Source organism: Myotis brandtii, unplaced genomic scaffold (genome assembly GCF_000412655.1).
Source record: "Myotis brandtii unplaced genomic scaffold, ASM41265v1 scaffold100, whole genome shotgun sequence".
NCBI classification, from domain to species: domain Eukaryota; kingdom Metazoa; phylum Chordata; class Mammalia; order Chiroptera; family Vespertilionidae; genus Myotis; species Myotis brandtii.
In genome coordinates, this window is record NW_005353326.1 from 494,213 (window position 1) to 511,306 (window position 17,094).

Sequence of the window (17,094 nt, forward strand, 5' to 3'; positions counted from 1 at the left end):
GGCAGGCTGAAAGCTGGTTTCTAGGGTTTTGTTTAGCTTCTTATTTGCAACATAGTACATTGTTGCTTAGAGTTGCAACTCAGAGGCCGGCAACGTTGGAGTCTGCAGTCACTGAAGCAAGGAAGCCTCATGTTCGCTTCCAGCTGCCTGGCTGCTGGCCGCCATCTTGGCTGACAGTTAATTTGCATAAGGATATGCTGATTAGCCAATGGGAAGGGTAGCGGTCGTACGCCAATTACCATGTTTCTCTTTTATTAGTGTAGATAGGATTCTGGTGTGAAGAACTTATACCCTGAGTAGAATGATCTTTGTGGTGTACATCACTGTCAGTATCTGTGAAGGATGGGAGACTGGCAGGCTAGCAGTGACCCTGTCACAGTTTTCTAGATGAGGCAGCAGACAGGGACTCTGGTCAGAGAGAAAGGGCCTGTTATGCATGGTACAGCAGGCTTTATGTGCATCTGTTACCCTGTGCCCCAGGTTTTCAGGACCCTAGTACATGCTGCACACAGTGTGGGTTTGTGTTACAGCAAGGAACCCTCCAAATTTATAAGGGGTCTGCTAGCAAACCTTCCTAACCCTTATCTCCAAGAGGACAGTATCCTGTTACCCAGGTCGACCAGAAGGGAGACACCATCTACAGCTGTGAGAAAGATAGTCTGGGATAGACCCTGACACCAGATGTGGAGAAATACCATGGAGAATTGCCTCTCAATAATGTCCACCTCTTGTTTCTATATCATCTTGGCCTTGATGAATATTCCCATTTCACTCCATCAGCCACTCTGGTTAATTTGACTGGGACCAGATCTGTGCAGTTTGTATAACAGTATCAAGGCTGCCATCAGTAGGATTCTGAACAGCAGGATGAAGCCAGCCTGCAACATGGACCTCAGCCAGGCTGAGGGTCCTCACTGGACAACAGTATAAACCATGAGTTTCTGTTCCATTCATTTGGTCACAAAGTATTCTCTGAGTTAGGATTATGAACAAAATACCTGTCCTCTGGGAGCTTACAGTCAAATAAGTGGTCATTCTGCCTCATACAGGTATAGTGAGTGTGCCAGGTCTACACAGCCTCATGGGGGGTGGGGGTGGGGTGTGGACAGGGAGAGGTAAGGGCTGGGTGCACCAGGGTCTCCCACTCTAGAGAGATTGCGGTGGCAGTGCAGGATGCTTTGGGGTGGCAAATGCCAAAGGCAGGAGACCCATTAGACTGTTGCCATAGTCCTGATCATGTCTGCAGCCCTGTGTTAACTGCCTTTGTATTTGATGATATGTTGCCTTTTCTCAGATCACTGTTTCTTTATAATTAGGAATCAATTCCACACAAGTTCTTTAGGTGTAGGTTCTACCTTTTTTTGTTGTCAGGCCTTGTGTTGCTTGATGTGGTGTCTGTACAATTACACTGAAGAGTCTGGGTCTTTAGAATGTAGCTCAATGAGGAAATCCATAGATTTCCACTGGGTTCTAAGCTCCGGGAGCCTGGGACTTATGTCAGTGTCGTTTCTCTTGTCCTTGCAGCCCAGTGTGGTATGGTGGCTAAAACTTGTTGACCAGATGCAGAGAATCCCTTTGGCCCCTAGCCAGACCGAGAAAGCCACACTTGTCAGCATTTTAAGAGATAATATTAGTGATTTGTTCTCATTTTTATAAGTGAAATTGTATTATCATTGAAGAGTGTGTATGTGAGAGACAGAGAAGTGGAAGATGTGCAGTATTGCAGGTGGACCTCTACTTGGAAGAGCCTTAGAAGGCCTAGCTCTAGCCACGTCAATGTCATTTCCTTGTGGTTTGACCTTGTACAGCAAGCAGGTAAAACTCAAAGGCTAACACAGGCCAAATAAACAAGGTTTAAGTTTATGTGGGCTGCAAAAAAACAAAAGCTTCAATTTTCATAGAAACGTAGGTTTATTTCGATAGAGACATGCTGAATACAAAGGGCTGAAATAAATGAGTAACCGTTAACATAAAATAATAGAATGTTTTAATAAAAATTAATTTTTTTAACATTAACTTACCAGACATTGAATAACTGCAGAAATTAATAAGCGTAACGCAAATAAACCCATTTTTCTTGTTTTCTGAAAGCGAAATATTTCCTTTTGCACACACCAAACAAGTCAGTCCAAGACTAATGACATGGCAGTGGGCTGCTAAAATATTCGCTGCTAGTATTAGTGGAGAGAAATGGTGCACAGGCATGACGTAAGGGAAATGAATGCAACATGATTATAGTAATCCAGGGGTCCTCAAACTACGGCCCGCGGGCCACATACAAATACAAATATTGTATTTGTTCCCGTTTTGTTTTTTTACTTCAAAATAAGATATGTGCAGTGTGCATAGGAATTTGTTCATAGTTCTTTTTTAAACTATAGTCCGGCCCTCCAACGGTCTGAGGGACAGTAAACTGGCCCCCTGTTTAAAAAGTTTGAGGACCCCTGTAGTAATCAGTCATTAGCGAATGTTGTAGTTTGTTATTAATTATGTATAACAGGATATTGTAAAAATTAAGTTACGAAATTTTTATTAAAATGTTTCTTACATACCGTTATATGGGTTGGGCCGCAAAAATATTCGTTGTGGCCCATGGGCTGCAAGTTTGACATGCTTGTACAGGGTCCTCATCCTTTCATGGCCTTGTATTCTTCATCTGTATGACAGGGTTAGGCTAAATGCTCTATAAGGGTTGTTTCAAATCCATCATGACTTTTCAAACTGCATTGATAAATGCTAATTATAGATAAAATTATCCTATATAATAAAAGCCTAATATGCAAATTGCCACCTTGACCAGGAGTTCGACCGCTCCCTATGATGTACACTGACCAATAGGGAGCGGCGCGAAACATGGCGGGCGTTGGCAACTCGGCGCTGGCAGCAGGTGGCAGTGGAGGCACTGCCGGCCCCAATGGGCCCTGATGAGAGCAGGACCGTGGTGGGATGGTGGAGCAGGTGAGCAGGCGGTGCCAGGCCAAGGTGGGTGTAAGTGGGGCCTGATCGCCCCGCCAATTGCCCTGTGGACAATGACCAGCAGCGATGGTCGGGGGCCTGATGATTCAGGCAGAGGGGGGGGGGTGTGGGGGCCCGGGGGCCCAGGTGCTGCCCAGGGCCCAGAGGTCAGCTGGGACCTGCCTTTCCGTGTCAGACACTTGCGCTTCAATTGCTGGCCATGCCTAGGGACCGCACCCATGCACGAATTTAGTGCACCAGGCCTCTAGTAAAACTATAAATATACACATATCACTCCATAATTGTATGGAACTCTATAAAAACTATTTGGAATTACAAGAGTGGAGAAGTTTGTCGGATTATTTTCTCTGTGATCGCTTTTTGGCTAAGATCAAGTGTAGTATCTGTTCTTATCAGTTTAATATTTTTCTCTATGAAATTAAGTTTATAAAAATTTCAAATGGAGACTCTTTGTTAGCTTAGAAACTTGTAAAGAATGTGTAGTGATAGGGGTCATTACACCTCTTGGCGTAGTGGTTTCCAGCAGTTTTCTTCCTTCAGTTACATCCAGCTGTGGACTCTGGTCTGAGTGAGGGGTGCTCTGGTGGGCATAGAGCCCGGGGACCCTGGGGCTTTGGGAAGAGCACAAGTCTGAGACGTGGCCATGTCCTCTCTGCTAAGTAGGACAAAGACTTCGTCTTGCCTATCACATGTGGGTGAGAGCTCTTGCTAGGCAAGGACCCTGCTATGTGCTGGTGTCTTAGGTTTGTTCTGAATCCAAACCGTTCCCTCGCCGTTGATGTCCTAGTGTCTCTAGGTCAAGTGTGATGATACATTTTAGCCTGACATACCCACTAATTTGTCCCTTTTCCTTCAGAACTGGGTGGTCTTGACCTTGGTGGAGACTGACCCAGGAACCAGATGAGCAGAGACTTCTGCGTCCACACCTGGCCATGCTCCTATTATTTGGAACTTGAGAAGCGATGGGTTCCTGGAAAACTTTGGTTAACTTCACTCTCACTGAAATTTCTGACTGATAAAACTGGAGACTTTCTTGTCAGCTTTCCTCTTGCTGATATAATTGAGATCAAGAAAGAAGCTTCTCATTTTATCTTCAGTTCTGTCACCATCCTGGAAAAGGGCCATGTCAAGCACTGGTTCAGTTCCTTGCAGCCTAATCGGAATGTCGTTTTCCATATCATTGAACACTTCTGGAGAGAGTTGCTGCTATCTCAACCAGGAGGTGCTGTGGAGGCGTCATCCTCCCGCATGACCAAGGGGAAGGAGCTGACTGGTCTAATGTCCTGTTCCCAGAAGCGTCTAGAAGATGCAGCCAGAGTCCTACACTACCAGGGTGAGCAGCTGGACAGCATAACGAGCAGCCTGGACAATATGGAGTCTGACCTGGATGTGGCTGACAGGTAGAGAAAAGTACTGCAGCCTTAAGCTGCTCTTTTGGTGTCTTCCATATCCCATATTTAATACACATTCAGAAAACATGGGTTATACCTGCTGTGGACAGTTATACTGGGCTGGATGCTCTGGGCATACAGACAGTAAGGGCACTGTTGCCAGATTTAGTGTAAGTCTTTAATGACAATCACCTTATTTAGTCACCAGACAAGCAAAGAAGAGCATGGGGAAACTTGAGTCTGAGAGGCCAAGGAATTTGTTTGAGATCACATACACTAAGTTTGTTAGCATAGTTTATTTTTTTAGTAGTTAATTTTTTTTTATATATCTGTGGAGCAGCCAGGTTTCAAGGGAAACATTTTGGCTCCAGAAGTTACCACCTGAGCTGCTGGACCAGCAACTCTCAAAGCTTGGGTCTTGGGGCACTTCTACTCTCTTAAAAATTGAGGCTCCAAAGAGCTTTTATGGGTTATGTTATATTGACCATGTTTTCTAAAACTAAAAAATTAAAAATACTATCATTTAAAGAGTAAAATAATAAACTCATGACTTAGTAATGTAAGTGACATTTAAAAAATAACACCTTTATATTATTATATTATTACCAGAGGCCCGGTGCACGAAATTTGTTCACGGGTAGGGTCCCTAGTCCTGGCCGGCGATCAGGGCCGATCTGTGGGGTGACCAGTGGAGTGATTGGGGGCCCCCGCTGGCACCCGCCTTGGCCAGCCTGGTGCCGCCCATTTGCCAGCCCTGCCCCCCGCCACTGCTGCTGGTCACTTCCAGGGAGGCGACCGGCGGGGCAATTGGGGGGCACCCCCGCTGGCACCTGCCTTGGCTGGCCTGGGGCCTGTGGGCTGGGGGTAGCTCCTGCGTTGAGTGTCTGTCCCCGGGTGGTCAGTGCCTGTCATGGCGACTGATAGTTCCACCTTTCGGTTGATTTGCAAAATGGCCCCTTGGGTGGTCATTTGACCGGGAGTTCAACTGGGAGACTGGGAGTTCGACCTCTTGCTATGACGTGCGCTGACCACCAGGGGGCGGTGTGGAACATGGCAGGCATCGGCGACGTGGTGCTGACAGTGGGCAGCAGTGGAGGTACTGCCAGCCCCGATGGGCCCCAATGAGACCGAGACCGCGGCGGGATGGTGGAGCAGGTGACTGGACGGGTGGCGCCAGGCCAAGGCGGGTGTGAGCGGGGGCCCAATGGCTCTACTGATTGTCCCGCAGATGGTGACCAGCGGCGGTGGTGGGAGTGGGGCTGCCACCTGGCTCCCTGGTGCTGAGGGAACTGGGTGGGGGGCCTGGCCCTGATCAGTCATCCCGCAGGTGGGATGGTGGAGCAGGTGAGGGGGCAGTGCCAGGCCAAGGCGGGAAGCCAGGCAGAGCTGCAAGACTGGGGGTGCAAGCTGTGGCTGTGAGGCTGGGGGTGCGAGCTGGGGCCCGATCTCCACAGGCCACCCCAAGTGACCCCACCCATGCACGAATTTGTGCACCAGGCCTCTAGTCCTGTGGTCGGCAAACTGCGGCTCATGAGCCACATGCGGCTCTTTGGCCCCTTGAGTGTGGCTCTTCCTAAGCCTTAGGAGTACCCTAATTAAGTTAATAACAATGTACCTACCTATATAGTTTAAGTTTAAAAAATTTGGCTCTCAAAAGAAATTTCAATCGTTGTACTGTTGATATTTGGCTCTGTTGACTAATGAGTTTGCTGACCACTGCTCTAGTCTATATATATAAAAACCTAAAAGACCAAATGACCAAACAACTGGTCGATCAGTCGCTATGATGTGCAATGACCATCAGGGGGCAGACGCTCATCGCAGGAGCTGCCCCTGGTGGTCAGTGCGTTCCCACAGCGGGAGTGCCGCTCAACTGACCATTGGGTGCCAGATGCTGGGCTCACAGTTGGCAAGTGCTGTGGCGGCGCGAACCTCTCCTGCCTCCGCAGAAGTGCTACCGAGCGACAGCAGCAGGCACCTGGCCTGGGCTTGGGCTCCTCCCCAGCCGCCTGCTGCTACCGGTACTACTACATCCCCCAAGGGGTTCCGGATTGCAAGAGGGTGCAGGCCAGGCTGAGGGACCCCACTGATGCATGAATCCATGCACCAGGCCTCTAGTATTACATAATAACCTGTTCAGTGAAGAATAGCACTGTTTGAGACATTGCACCTCTGTAAAGTGAGGCTTAGCAGAAGACATTGGGTTCCCATGCCTGCTGCTGCAGTGAGTGCTCAGTGCCCTTATAAAACCCCTGCCTGCACTGAGATACTAAGATGGGCTTTGGTATGAGAGTCCCCCATCTTCTCAGGTGACCAGCACTTTAATAAACCTCTCTTTTCACTAGTACCTGCCTCACAAGTTTGGCTTTTGTGGTGACAGGCAGTTGAACCTTGGATTTAGTTTTTCTTTCTCTATTTTTATTGTATTTTTTATTGTTGATAGTATTATAGATATCTCCCCTTTTTACCCCTTTTACCCTAATCCTCCCAGCCTCTACCAACCCCCCATGTCTTTACTACCCAATTACCTGTGTCCATACTATGCCTATCTATAATAATAAAAACATAATATGCTAATTAGACAGGACAGCCGAATGACCTTCTGGATGTCCTTCCGGATGACCTTCTGGAACCACCAGTGGGCTGTGGCAGGGCCAGCGAGCCTGCACCACCAGGCCAGCCATGGCGGTCCTGGCAGCCCCCACCTCCCACCCCCTTCCGCAGAGGCCACGGAAGAGGCCATGGTGCAGCCCAGTCCCTGCGTCACCCCTTCCGGAGAGGTGGCGGGAGAGGCGGCGCCAGCACTGGGCCTGCACCTCCACCCATCCCGGCACCACTCCTTCCGCAGAGGTGACTGGAGAGGCTGTGGTGCAGGCCTGGTCCCGGTGCCACACCTTCCGCAGAGGCGGGGGGGATGGGGCAGCACAGTTCCCAGAGCCTCCGCAGAGGCGGGACAGGGTGGGACCACGGCGCCTCAACCTCCCACGGCCCCTCCCCTGGCCAGGCCGGCCCCAGATCACTCCCCCTCACCAGTGGGCGGGGGGCAGGGTCAGCACTAAGGAGCAGTGAGCCTGGCTTCTGGTTGAGTGGCACTCTGCCCCCAGCCCCCTCTCAGCCAGAAGCCGGGCTCACTGCTAGCGAGTGTGGCGGAGGTAGAGTGAGCCTCTCCCACCTCCGCAGCAGGCGGGTGGTAAGGAGGGAGGGGTCGTGGACTGCAAGAGCCCCAGACTGCAAGAGGGATGTCTGAGTGCCAGCTTAGGCCCGATCCCCGGGAAGTCCTGGACTGTGAGAGGGTACAGGCCAGGCTGAGGGAACAGCCCTCTTCTGTGCACAAATTTTGTGCACCCGGCCTCTAGTCTCTATATATAAAAGCCTAAGCGACCGTTACAACCAGCCGGTAGCTATGACACCCACTGACCACCTGGGGGCAGACACTCAATGCAGGAGCTGCCCCCTGGTGGTTAGTGCGCTCCCACTGCCAACCTCCCTTGTTCAGCCAGCCTCCTGTGGTCCCTTCCCCTGGCCGGCCAGGTGGTCTGTGCGCTCCCACAGCCTACCTCCCATGGCCAGCCAACCTCCCGCAATCCCTCCCTCTCCCCGGCCGGCTGGCCCCGATTGGGACTGGGCAAGATGGCCCCGATTGCCGGCCAGGCCGAGGGACCCCACCCATGCATGAATTCGTGCACCAGGCCTCTAATAAGTAGATAAGTTCTTTGGTTTATCTCTTCTCGTCCCCTGAATCCCACATCGAGGTGTGTCAGTCTGTTCAATGACTCCCTGCTTTGGGTTGTATTTTGTTGATCAATTCATTCTGCTCATTAGATTCCATAAATAAGTGAGATCATATTATATTTGTCTTTCTCAGATTGGCTTATTTTACTTAGCATAATATTTTCCAGGTCTATCCATGCTGTTCCAAAGGGTAAGAGATCCCTCTTTTTTACAGTTGCATAGTATTGATTGTGTAAATGTTCCACAGCTTTTTTATCCATTCATCTACTGATGGGCACTTGGGCTCTTTCCAAATCTTAGCTTTTGTAAATAACGTTGCTGTGACATAGGGGTGCATATATTCTTTCTGATTGGTGTTTTGGGGTTTTTAGGATATATTCCCAGAAGTGGGATTGCTGGCTCAAAGGGAAGTTCCGTTTACAATCTTTTGAGGAAACTCCATACTGTTTTCCATAGTGGCTGCACCAGTCTGCATTCCTACCAGCAGTGAACTAATGTTCCCTTTTCTCCACATCCTCACCATCATTTGTTGTTTGTTGATTTTTTTATGATAGCCATTCTAACATGTGTGAGGTGATATCTCATATGGTTTTAATTTGCATTTCTCTGATAATTAGTGACTTTGAGCATTTTTTCATATGTTTCTTGGCCATTTGTATGTCCTCTTTGGAGAAATGTCTATTCAGGTCTTCTGCCCATTTTTTAATTGGATTGTTTGTCTTCCTTTTGTTAAATTGTATGAGTTCCTTATAACCCCTAATTGGATGCATCACTGGCAAATATGTCCTCCCATACAGTAAATTCTCTTGTCATTCTGATAGTGGTTTCTTTTGCTGTGCACATGCTTTTTATTTTGATGCAGTCCCATTTGTTTATTTTCTCCTTAGTTTCCTTTGCCCTAAGAGATATATCCGTAAACATATTGCTATATGAGATGTTTGAGATTTTACTGCCTGTGTTCTCTAAGTTTTTTATGGTTTCATGCCTTACAGTTAAGTCTTTTATCCATCTTGAGTTCGTTCATATGTAGGGTGTAAGTTGGTGGTCTAGTTTCATCTTTTTGCATGTGTTTGTCCAGTTTTCCCAGCACCATTTGTTGAAGAGACTGTCTTGATTCCATTGTATGTTCTTGCCTCCTTTGTCAAATATTAATTGACCATAATGGGGTGGGTCAATTTCTCGGGTCTCTGTTCTGATTCATTGGTCTGTATGCCTGTTCTTGTGCCAGTTCCAGGCTGTTTTGGTTATAATGGCTTTGTAGTATAGTTTGATATCTGGTATTGTGATCCCTCCAACTTCTTCTTTCTCAAGATTGCTGTAGCTATTTGGGGTCTTTTGTGGTTCCATATAAGTTTTTGGAGTATTTGTTCTAGTTCTGTGAAGTATGTCATTGGTATTTTAATAGGGATGGTGTTGAATCTATAGATTGCTTTGGGTAGTATAGACATTTTAATTATATCAATTCTTCCAATCCATGAACATGGTATACATTTCCGTTTGTTTGTATCTTCCTGTATTTCTTTTTTCAATGTCATAGTTTTCCATGTACAGGTCTTTTACCTCCTTGGCTAAGTTTATTCCTAGGTATCTTTTTTTGTTGCAATGATAAATGGGATTGTTTTTTTAGTCTCTCCTTCTGAGAGTTCATTATTGGTGTATAAAAATGCCATCGATTTCTGGATATTAATTTTGTGTCCTGCTATCTTGCCAAATTCTTTTATTAAATCTAGTAATATTCTGGTGGAATCTTTAGAGTTTTCTATGTACAATATCATGCCATCTGCAAATAATGACAGTTTTACTTTCTCCTTTACAATTTGGATGTCTTTTATCTCTTTTTCTTGTCTGATTGCTGTGGCTAGGTTTTCCAGTACTATCTATACTAATAAAAGGGTAATATGCTAATTAGACCGGACATCCTTACGGACAAAGCCATGATGGCAGGGCCGAGGCAGAGGTGGTTAGGGGTGATTAGGCCAGCGGGGGAGAGCAGTTAGGGTGATCAGGCCAGCAAGGGAGAGCAGTTAGGGGGATCAGGCCAGCAGTGGAGAGCAGTTAGGGGGATCAGTCCGGCAGCACAGAGCAGTTAGAGGGATCAGGCTGGCAGGCAGGTGAGTGGTTAGGGGGTTCAGGCTGGCAGGCAGGTGAGCAGTTAGGAGCCAGCAGTCCCGGATTGTGAGAGGGATGTCCAGCTCCTGGTTTAGGCCCAATCCCACAGACTGGCATTGGACATCCCCTGAAGGGTCCCAGATTGGAGAGGGTGCAGGCCAGGCTGAGGGAACCGGCCTCTAGTGTTGAATAAGAGTGGTGAAAGAAGACATCCTTGTCTTGGTTCCTGTTCTTAAGGGAAACACTTTTAGTTTTTGCCATTGAGTATTATGTTGGCTGTAGGTTTGTCATATATGACCTTTATTATGTTGAGGTATGATACTGCTATTCCTACTTTACTAAGAGTTTTTATTAAAAAAGGGTGCTGGATTTTATCAGATGCTTTTTCTGCATCTATTGATATGATCTTGTGATTTTTGTCTTTCAGTTTGTTTATGTGATCAATCATGTTTATTGATTTGGAATATTATACCAGCCTTGCATCCCTGGAATAAATCCCATTTGGTCATGGTGTATGATCTTTTTAATATATTGCTGGATCCGATTTGCTAATATTTTGTTGAGGATTTTAGTATCTATGTTCATTGGGATATTGGCCTGTAATTCTCTTTATTTGTAGTGTATTTATCTGGTTTTGGTATGAGGATAATGCTGTCCTCATAAAAAGAGTTTGAAAGTGTTCCTTCCTCTTGGATTTTTTGGAATATTTTGGGGAGGATAGGTGTTAGTTCTTTGAATGTTAGGTAAAACTCCCCTGTGAAGCCATCTGGACCAGAGCTTTTATTTGCTTAGAGTTTTTAAATTACTGCTTCTATTTCATCAGTTGTTATTGGCCTACTCATGTTTTCTGATTCTTTCTGATTGAATTTTGGAAAATTATATGTTTCTAGGAATTTGTCTATTTCATCCACATTGTCCAGCTTGTAGGCATATAGCTGTTCATAGTATTTGCTTATAATCCTTTGTACTTCTGTGGTGTCCCTTGTTATATTGCCTTTTTCATTTCTGATTTTATTTAATTGGGTCCTCTCTGTTTTTTGATGAGTCTGGTTAGGGCCGTGGTCGGCAAACTGCGGCTCGCGAGCCACATGTGGCCCTTTGGCCCCTTGAGTGTGGCTCTTCCTAAGCTTTAGGAGTACCCTAATTAAATTAATAACAGTGTACCTACCTATATAGTTTAAGCTTAAAAAATTTGTCTCTCAAAAGAAATTTCAGTCGTTGTACTGTTGATATTTGGCTCTGTTGACTAATGAGTTTGCCGACCACTGGTTAGGGGTCATCAATATTGTTTATTTTTTCAAGAAACCAGCTCTTGCTTTCATTGATCTTTTGTATTGTTTTTTTTAGCCTCTATGTTATTTATTTTTGCTCTGTTATTTATTATTTCCTTCCTTCAACTTTGGGGTTTTCTGGCTGTTCTCTTTCTAATTCATTTAGTTGTAAATTTAGATAGTTCATTAGTACTTTTTTTTGTTTCTTGAGGTAGGCTTGTGGTGCTATGAACTTCTCTCTCAGGACTGCTTTTGCTGTGTCCCATAGGTTTTTTGTGGTTGTGTGTTCATTTTCATTTTTTTCCAGGAAGTTTTTAATTTCTTTCTTGACCCCATTGATAACTCATTTATTGCTTAGTGACATGCTCTTTAGCCTCCATGTATTTGAGTGTTTTTTAGTTCTTTTATGGTAATTGATTTCTAACTTCATGTCATTGTGATCTGAGAAGATGCTTGGTATTATGTCAGTCTTTTTGAATTTATATAGATTTGTTTGTGCCCTAACATGTGGTCTAGCTTTGAAATTGTTCCATGTGCACTGGACAAAAGTGTATATTCTGTTGCTTTGTGGTAAAATGTTCTGTAAATATTCATTAGATTCCTCTGATCTAGTGTGCCATTTAAGGCCTCTGTTTCCTTGTTAGTTTTTTTCTGGAAGATCTATCCAGTGATGTCAGTGGGGTGTTAAAGTCCCCTACTATGACAGTATTGCTGTCAGTTTCTCCCTTAACGTCCATCAAATACATGACCCAAGACTTTGAGGGGATATAAAGAAAAAGAGAGAAAGGAGGAGGAGGAGTAGGGGGAGGTGGGGGAGAAATGGCATCTAGATGTACTGGTTAATAATGCGGATTTTGTAATCAAAGAAAACACAATAATTTCAAGAGAAACATCAAAAGTGCTTTATTCAAAGTAATGTCCATTGCTAGCTACACATTTCCCCCATCTTTCAGGTAATTTGTGGATACTGTCCGAATAGAACTTTTCTTGTTTTGAGGCAAACCATTCAGAAACCCAATTTTCCACTTCTTCCTACGTTTTGAAGTGCTGCTCAGAAAGTGCATGGGCCATTGATCGGAACAAGTGATAATCTGAAGGAGCAAGGTCTGGTGAATACGGCGGGTGGGTTAATACTTCCCAGGCAAGATCTTTTAACGTGTCTTTAACTGGTTTTGAAGTGTGTGGTGATGGTATATCATGAAACAAAATTACTTTGCCGTGTCTTCTGGCACATTCTGGTTGTTCCACGATCAAAGTGTGGTTCAAATTGATTATTTGTTGTCAGTAGCGATCAGTATTAATGGTTTCACCCTGGTTTTAGCTCATAATACACCACACCTTCCAAATGCAGAACGTTGTCTTTTTTCCAAAGCGATTTGGCCTTGCAGTCGATGTTGATGGTTGACCTGGATCAACCCATGATTTTATGCATTTGGGATTCTCAAAATCCACTTTTCATCGCCAGTCACAATTTGATGCAAAAAAGACTTTCTTTCATGCCGTTGAAGCAACATTTTACTGATGACTTTTCGGTTTTCCATTTGTCTTTTGTTCAGTTGATGTGGCACCTATTTTCCTTCCTTTAAAATCTTTCCCATTGCTTGTAAATGGTCGGAAATTGTTTGCTGAGCAGCGTTTAATCTTTCTGCAAGTTGTTTTTGAGTTTGACACGCATCTTCATCCGATAATGCTTGTAATTGTTGGTCTTCAGACTTTTTCTGTTGACCTGGACGTTCTTTGTCTTTCACATCGAAATCATCACTTTTAAAGTGTTTAAACCAGAGTTCACAAGTATCTTGAGATCGAGCATGTTCACCATAAGCTTCCCGAAGTATTCAGCAACACTTTTCTTCAAAATAAACTAATGAATTAAAACTTCCCGCAAATGCTCTTTTTTTTTGACACAAAATTCGACATTTTTAAGCGTAAAAATATCTATGATGTTAACACCTTCAGAAAATTTGACATATGAATTTTTGAAGCTTGTTGTCATACAGCAAAATAACACACATATCAAGTCGCATATATATCAACATATGTGTAACTCCATCTATTGAAAAAAATCCGCATTATTAACTGGTACACCTAGTATATGGAAGCAAAGAAAAAGCCAAAGAACTAGTATAGGGAGAAAAAAGAAAAGGAAACTAAATAAATGAAATAATAATGAATTTAAAATATAGTAATAATGGACATATTAAGATATAGATAGGAAGAGTAAAATGGGAAAAAATGAGAAAAACAAAGTAAAATAAGATAATAACAATGAGAATATACAAAAGTAGAATAGAATCAAAGGAAAGAGAGAAATTAGAGATATGCAAGGAAAATAGAAGAAAGAAAAAAGGATTAAGCAAACAACAAAAACAAAAATACACACACACACACACACACACACACACACTCACACACACACACACACCAAAAAACAAAACCACACACATTCACACACTGAAAATCCTTTGGGTCCACTATTTGTGGAGCTCGCTGGATTTTTCTCTGATGTTGTTCAATCTGGTCTCTTGGTGTTTGTATCCTGGGAGCTTCCTGGGAGCTTTTCTCATGCAGTTCAATGTGAGTCACTGTCCCTTTCTGGCTCTGGGCATCCTGATTGAGGTCCTAGGTTGAAGCCCCTAGTGGTCCAGCAGGTGGGGACTCCTTAGCCCAGAAGCTGGGTCTGCCTCAAGTCTCACACCTTGATTGTCCCTGTTCTGAGCTGTACTGCCTTCCCTGACAGAGCTGGGCTCTGTTGGGATATCCTGGTCTTGGCCGGGATGGTTTGATCAGACTCGTGTTGTGGGTGGTGCCAGTAGCTTATAGGAAGGTGGGGGTAGCCCTTCTTCTCCTTCTAATACCTCAGCTCTGCCTGGTTTGCTGGCACCTCCTCTCTATCACCTGCAGGGGCACAGATTTCCTGCCTCGGGCTGTTCCCCCTTGCCTCAGGTCACTGCAGGTCAGGTCAGAAGCATGTGTTTTGTATTCCAGGTAGGCAGGGCTGATCCCTTCCTGGACCTACTGTCCAGCATCCTTTCTGCTCACTAGCACGAGTTCCTCCAAGAAATAGAGGGCCCCCCAGATTCAATGTTGGGTGTGTCCTTCAGACCCCTCCAGTGTAGGTTGGCCCTGAGCTCCACTGTATGGTCCTTCCCACTGGTCAGGAGGAGCTTCCCAGGCTGCACTATGGTGGGGTGCCAGCACTACTCTATCCAGGTACTTCAGCCCCAGGCTTCCACTGCTGCACCCACTCCGCAGTCTCCACAGCCAGTGGCCTCGGGCCTCCTCTCTGTCCTAGGCATTCCCGTCTCACTTACAGATCTGCAGTCTCTTTAGTCTCCTCAGGTCCTAAGTTCTAATAGGTCCAGGTCAGGTGAGGTTACACCCACCTCCTAGCCTTCAGTGCTTTTCCTGCCCCCGAGTCCTGTCGGTGGAGCTGAGCAGCTGGACTCAAGGGCGGTGGTGGCAGCACAGTAGTGGTGGCAGTGGGTGAATACATGGCAGGAGCGAGAGTCCTGCCGGGTCAGTGGTGGTCGCACAGTGGTGCCATAGAGTCCAGGTTGTGTTCCCGTCAGGCTCACAGGTTCAGGCTGGATATGTGCCATAGGTGCAGAGGTTCCACAGGTGTCTATTGCAGGTGCGTGGGGACCGGGTTGTGACCTCTGTGGGTACATGGGGCCCGGGGCTGGGTGCACATGGTTTTGATCCTAGGCTGTGGTGAGTCCGGGTGGTTTCGAGGCTTGGTGCCCAGCCACTGCTGTTCCCCAGAGCCTCCTCCCAAGGAGGACCTTGTAAATCCTTTAAGATGACGGCTCTCCTAGGTGGAGCTGTGCCCAGGGAGTGCCTGTGGTGGCAGCAGCGGTTCCTTGTGGCAGTAGTGCGAGGTCCCACAGATGTCAGCTGAAGGCACGCAGGGTTCTGCTGGTGTTCACTTACTTAGGTGCACGGTCCAGGCAGTGTCTGCTATGAGCACCTGGGGTCTGGGTTGTGTCCTTGGGGTGCGGGTGGGGTCTAGGGTGGGGTGCCTGTGGGTTCAGGCCTAGGCTGCGGCTAGTCTGGGTGGTGGTGAGGCTGGGCACCTAGTCACTGCTGCTCCATGCAGCCTCCTCCCAAGGAGGTATATTGTATTTTATATGTTACTAATCCTCCAGTATAATTTTAAAAGCAGTATTTTATGCAGTTGTCATTTGAATCAGTTAGGAAAAGTAAACAAGAACATTTATATTATCTAATTACCTACATGGTTCCCTTTACCAGTGTTCTTTGTTTCTTTGTAGGGATTTGAGTTTCCTTCTGGGGGTGTCATTTCATTTCAGCCCAAGAACTTTCTTTAGGTTTTCGTTTTCTTTTTTTTTTTTTTTTTTTTTTTTGGGGGAGGCAGGCCTGCGACCAGTGAATCCCTCGCTATTTGTTTGGAATTGTCTTTATTTTGCTTTGTGTTTTTTTTTTAAGGATAGTTTTGCTGGATATAGAATTCTCCACTGACAGTTTTATTTCTTTCAGAAGTTTGCATATATCATCCCAGTAACTTCTGGTCTCCATTGTTTCTGATAGAGGTCATCATAATATTATGGTTCTCTTATGCATGATAAATCATTTTTCTGTTACTGTTTTCAAAGCGTTCTCTCTTTTTTTGGTTTTCAAAAGTTTGTCTAAGATGTATCAGATGTAAATCTCTTTGTTTCACCTGCTTGATGTTTGTTTAGCTTCTTGGATTCATAAGTTATTGTGCTTTCACCCCCCTCAAATTTGGGGGATTTAGACTATTCAGATAATTTTTTCTGTACCTTTCTCTCTCTCCTGCTCCTCTCAACCATGTTATATGTATGTTGGTAGTGTGTTTAATGGTATCCTCCAAAGGAACTGTTCATTTTTCTTTATTCCTTTTTTCTGATATTAAGATTGTATGACTTATTTTTTTGTCTTCAAACACTGATTCTTCTGTCATTTTAAATCTACTATTGAACCTCTCTAGTGAAGTTTTTTTTCCATTACTGTACTTTTAAAATTGGGACATAATTGACATACAATATCATATTCGTTTTAGGTATACAATATAATGATTTGATGTATGTATATATTGTGAAATGATCACCACAATTTGTTTAGTTAACATTCATTACCACGTATTGTTTTTTTTTATGAAAATAACTGTTAAAATTTATTCTTTTAGCAACTTTCAAATATACAGTACAATATTGTTAACTATACTCACCATGCTGTACATTACAGTCCCAACACTTATTTGTCTTATAACAAAAGTTTGTACCTTTTGACCACCTTCACCCATTTCACTCATTCCCCCAAACCCTGCTTCTGGCAACCACCAATTTATTCTCTCTATCCATGAATTTGGCATTTTATTTTTCAGACTAGAGGCCCAGTGCACGAAATTCTTACAGGGGGGGGGGTGTGTGTCCCCCTCAGCCCAGCCTGCACCCTCTCCAATCCGTGACCCCTCGGGGGATGTCCCACTGCTGGTTTAGGCCCGATCCTGGGGATTGGCCTAAACTGGCAGTTGGACATACCTCTTACAATCCGGGACCACTGGCTCCTAACTGCTCACCTGCCTGCCTGTCTGATCACCCCTAACTGCCCCCCTTGCTGGCATGGTAACCCCC

At 45.2% G+C, this 17,094-nt stretch overlaps 1 protein-coding gene across 3 annotated transcripts in view; it reads left to right on the forward strand.

Moving 5' to 3' along the window:
• The window catches only part of SNAP47 (synaptosomal-associated protein, 47kDa), a 119,039-nt gene that overhangs the window by 13,707 nt on the left and 88,238 nt on the right, over positions 1-17,094 (forward strand). For all 3 annotated transcript variants that reach the window (XM_005853180.2, XM_005853179.2, XM_005853178.2), the window contains exon 2: positions 3,833-4,376. In XM_005853180.2, the coding sequence (XP_005853242.1) occupies positions 3,877-4,376 (500 nt within the window). In that variant the 5' untranslated portion in view covers positions 3,833-3,876. The remainder of the gene's footprint in view (positions 1-3,832; positions 4,377-17,094) is intronic.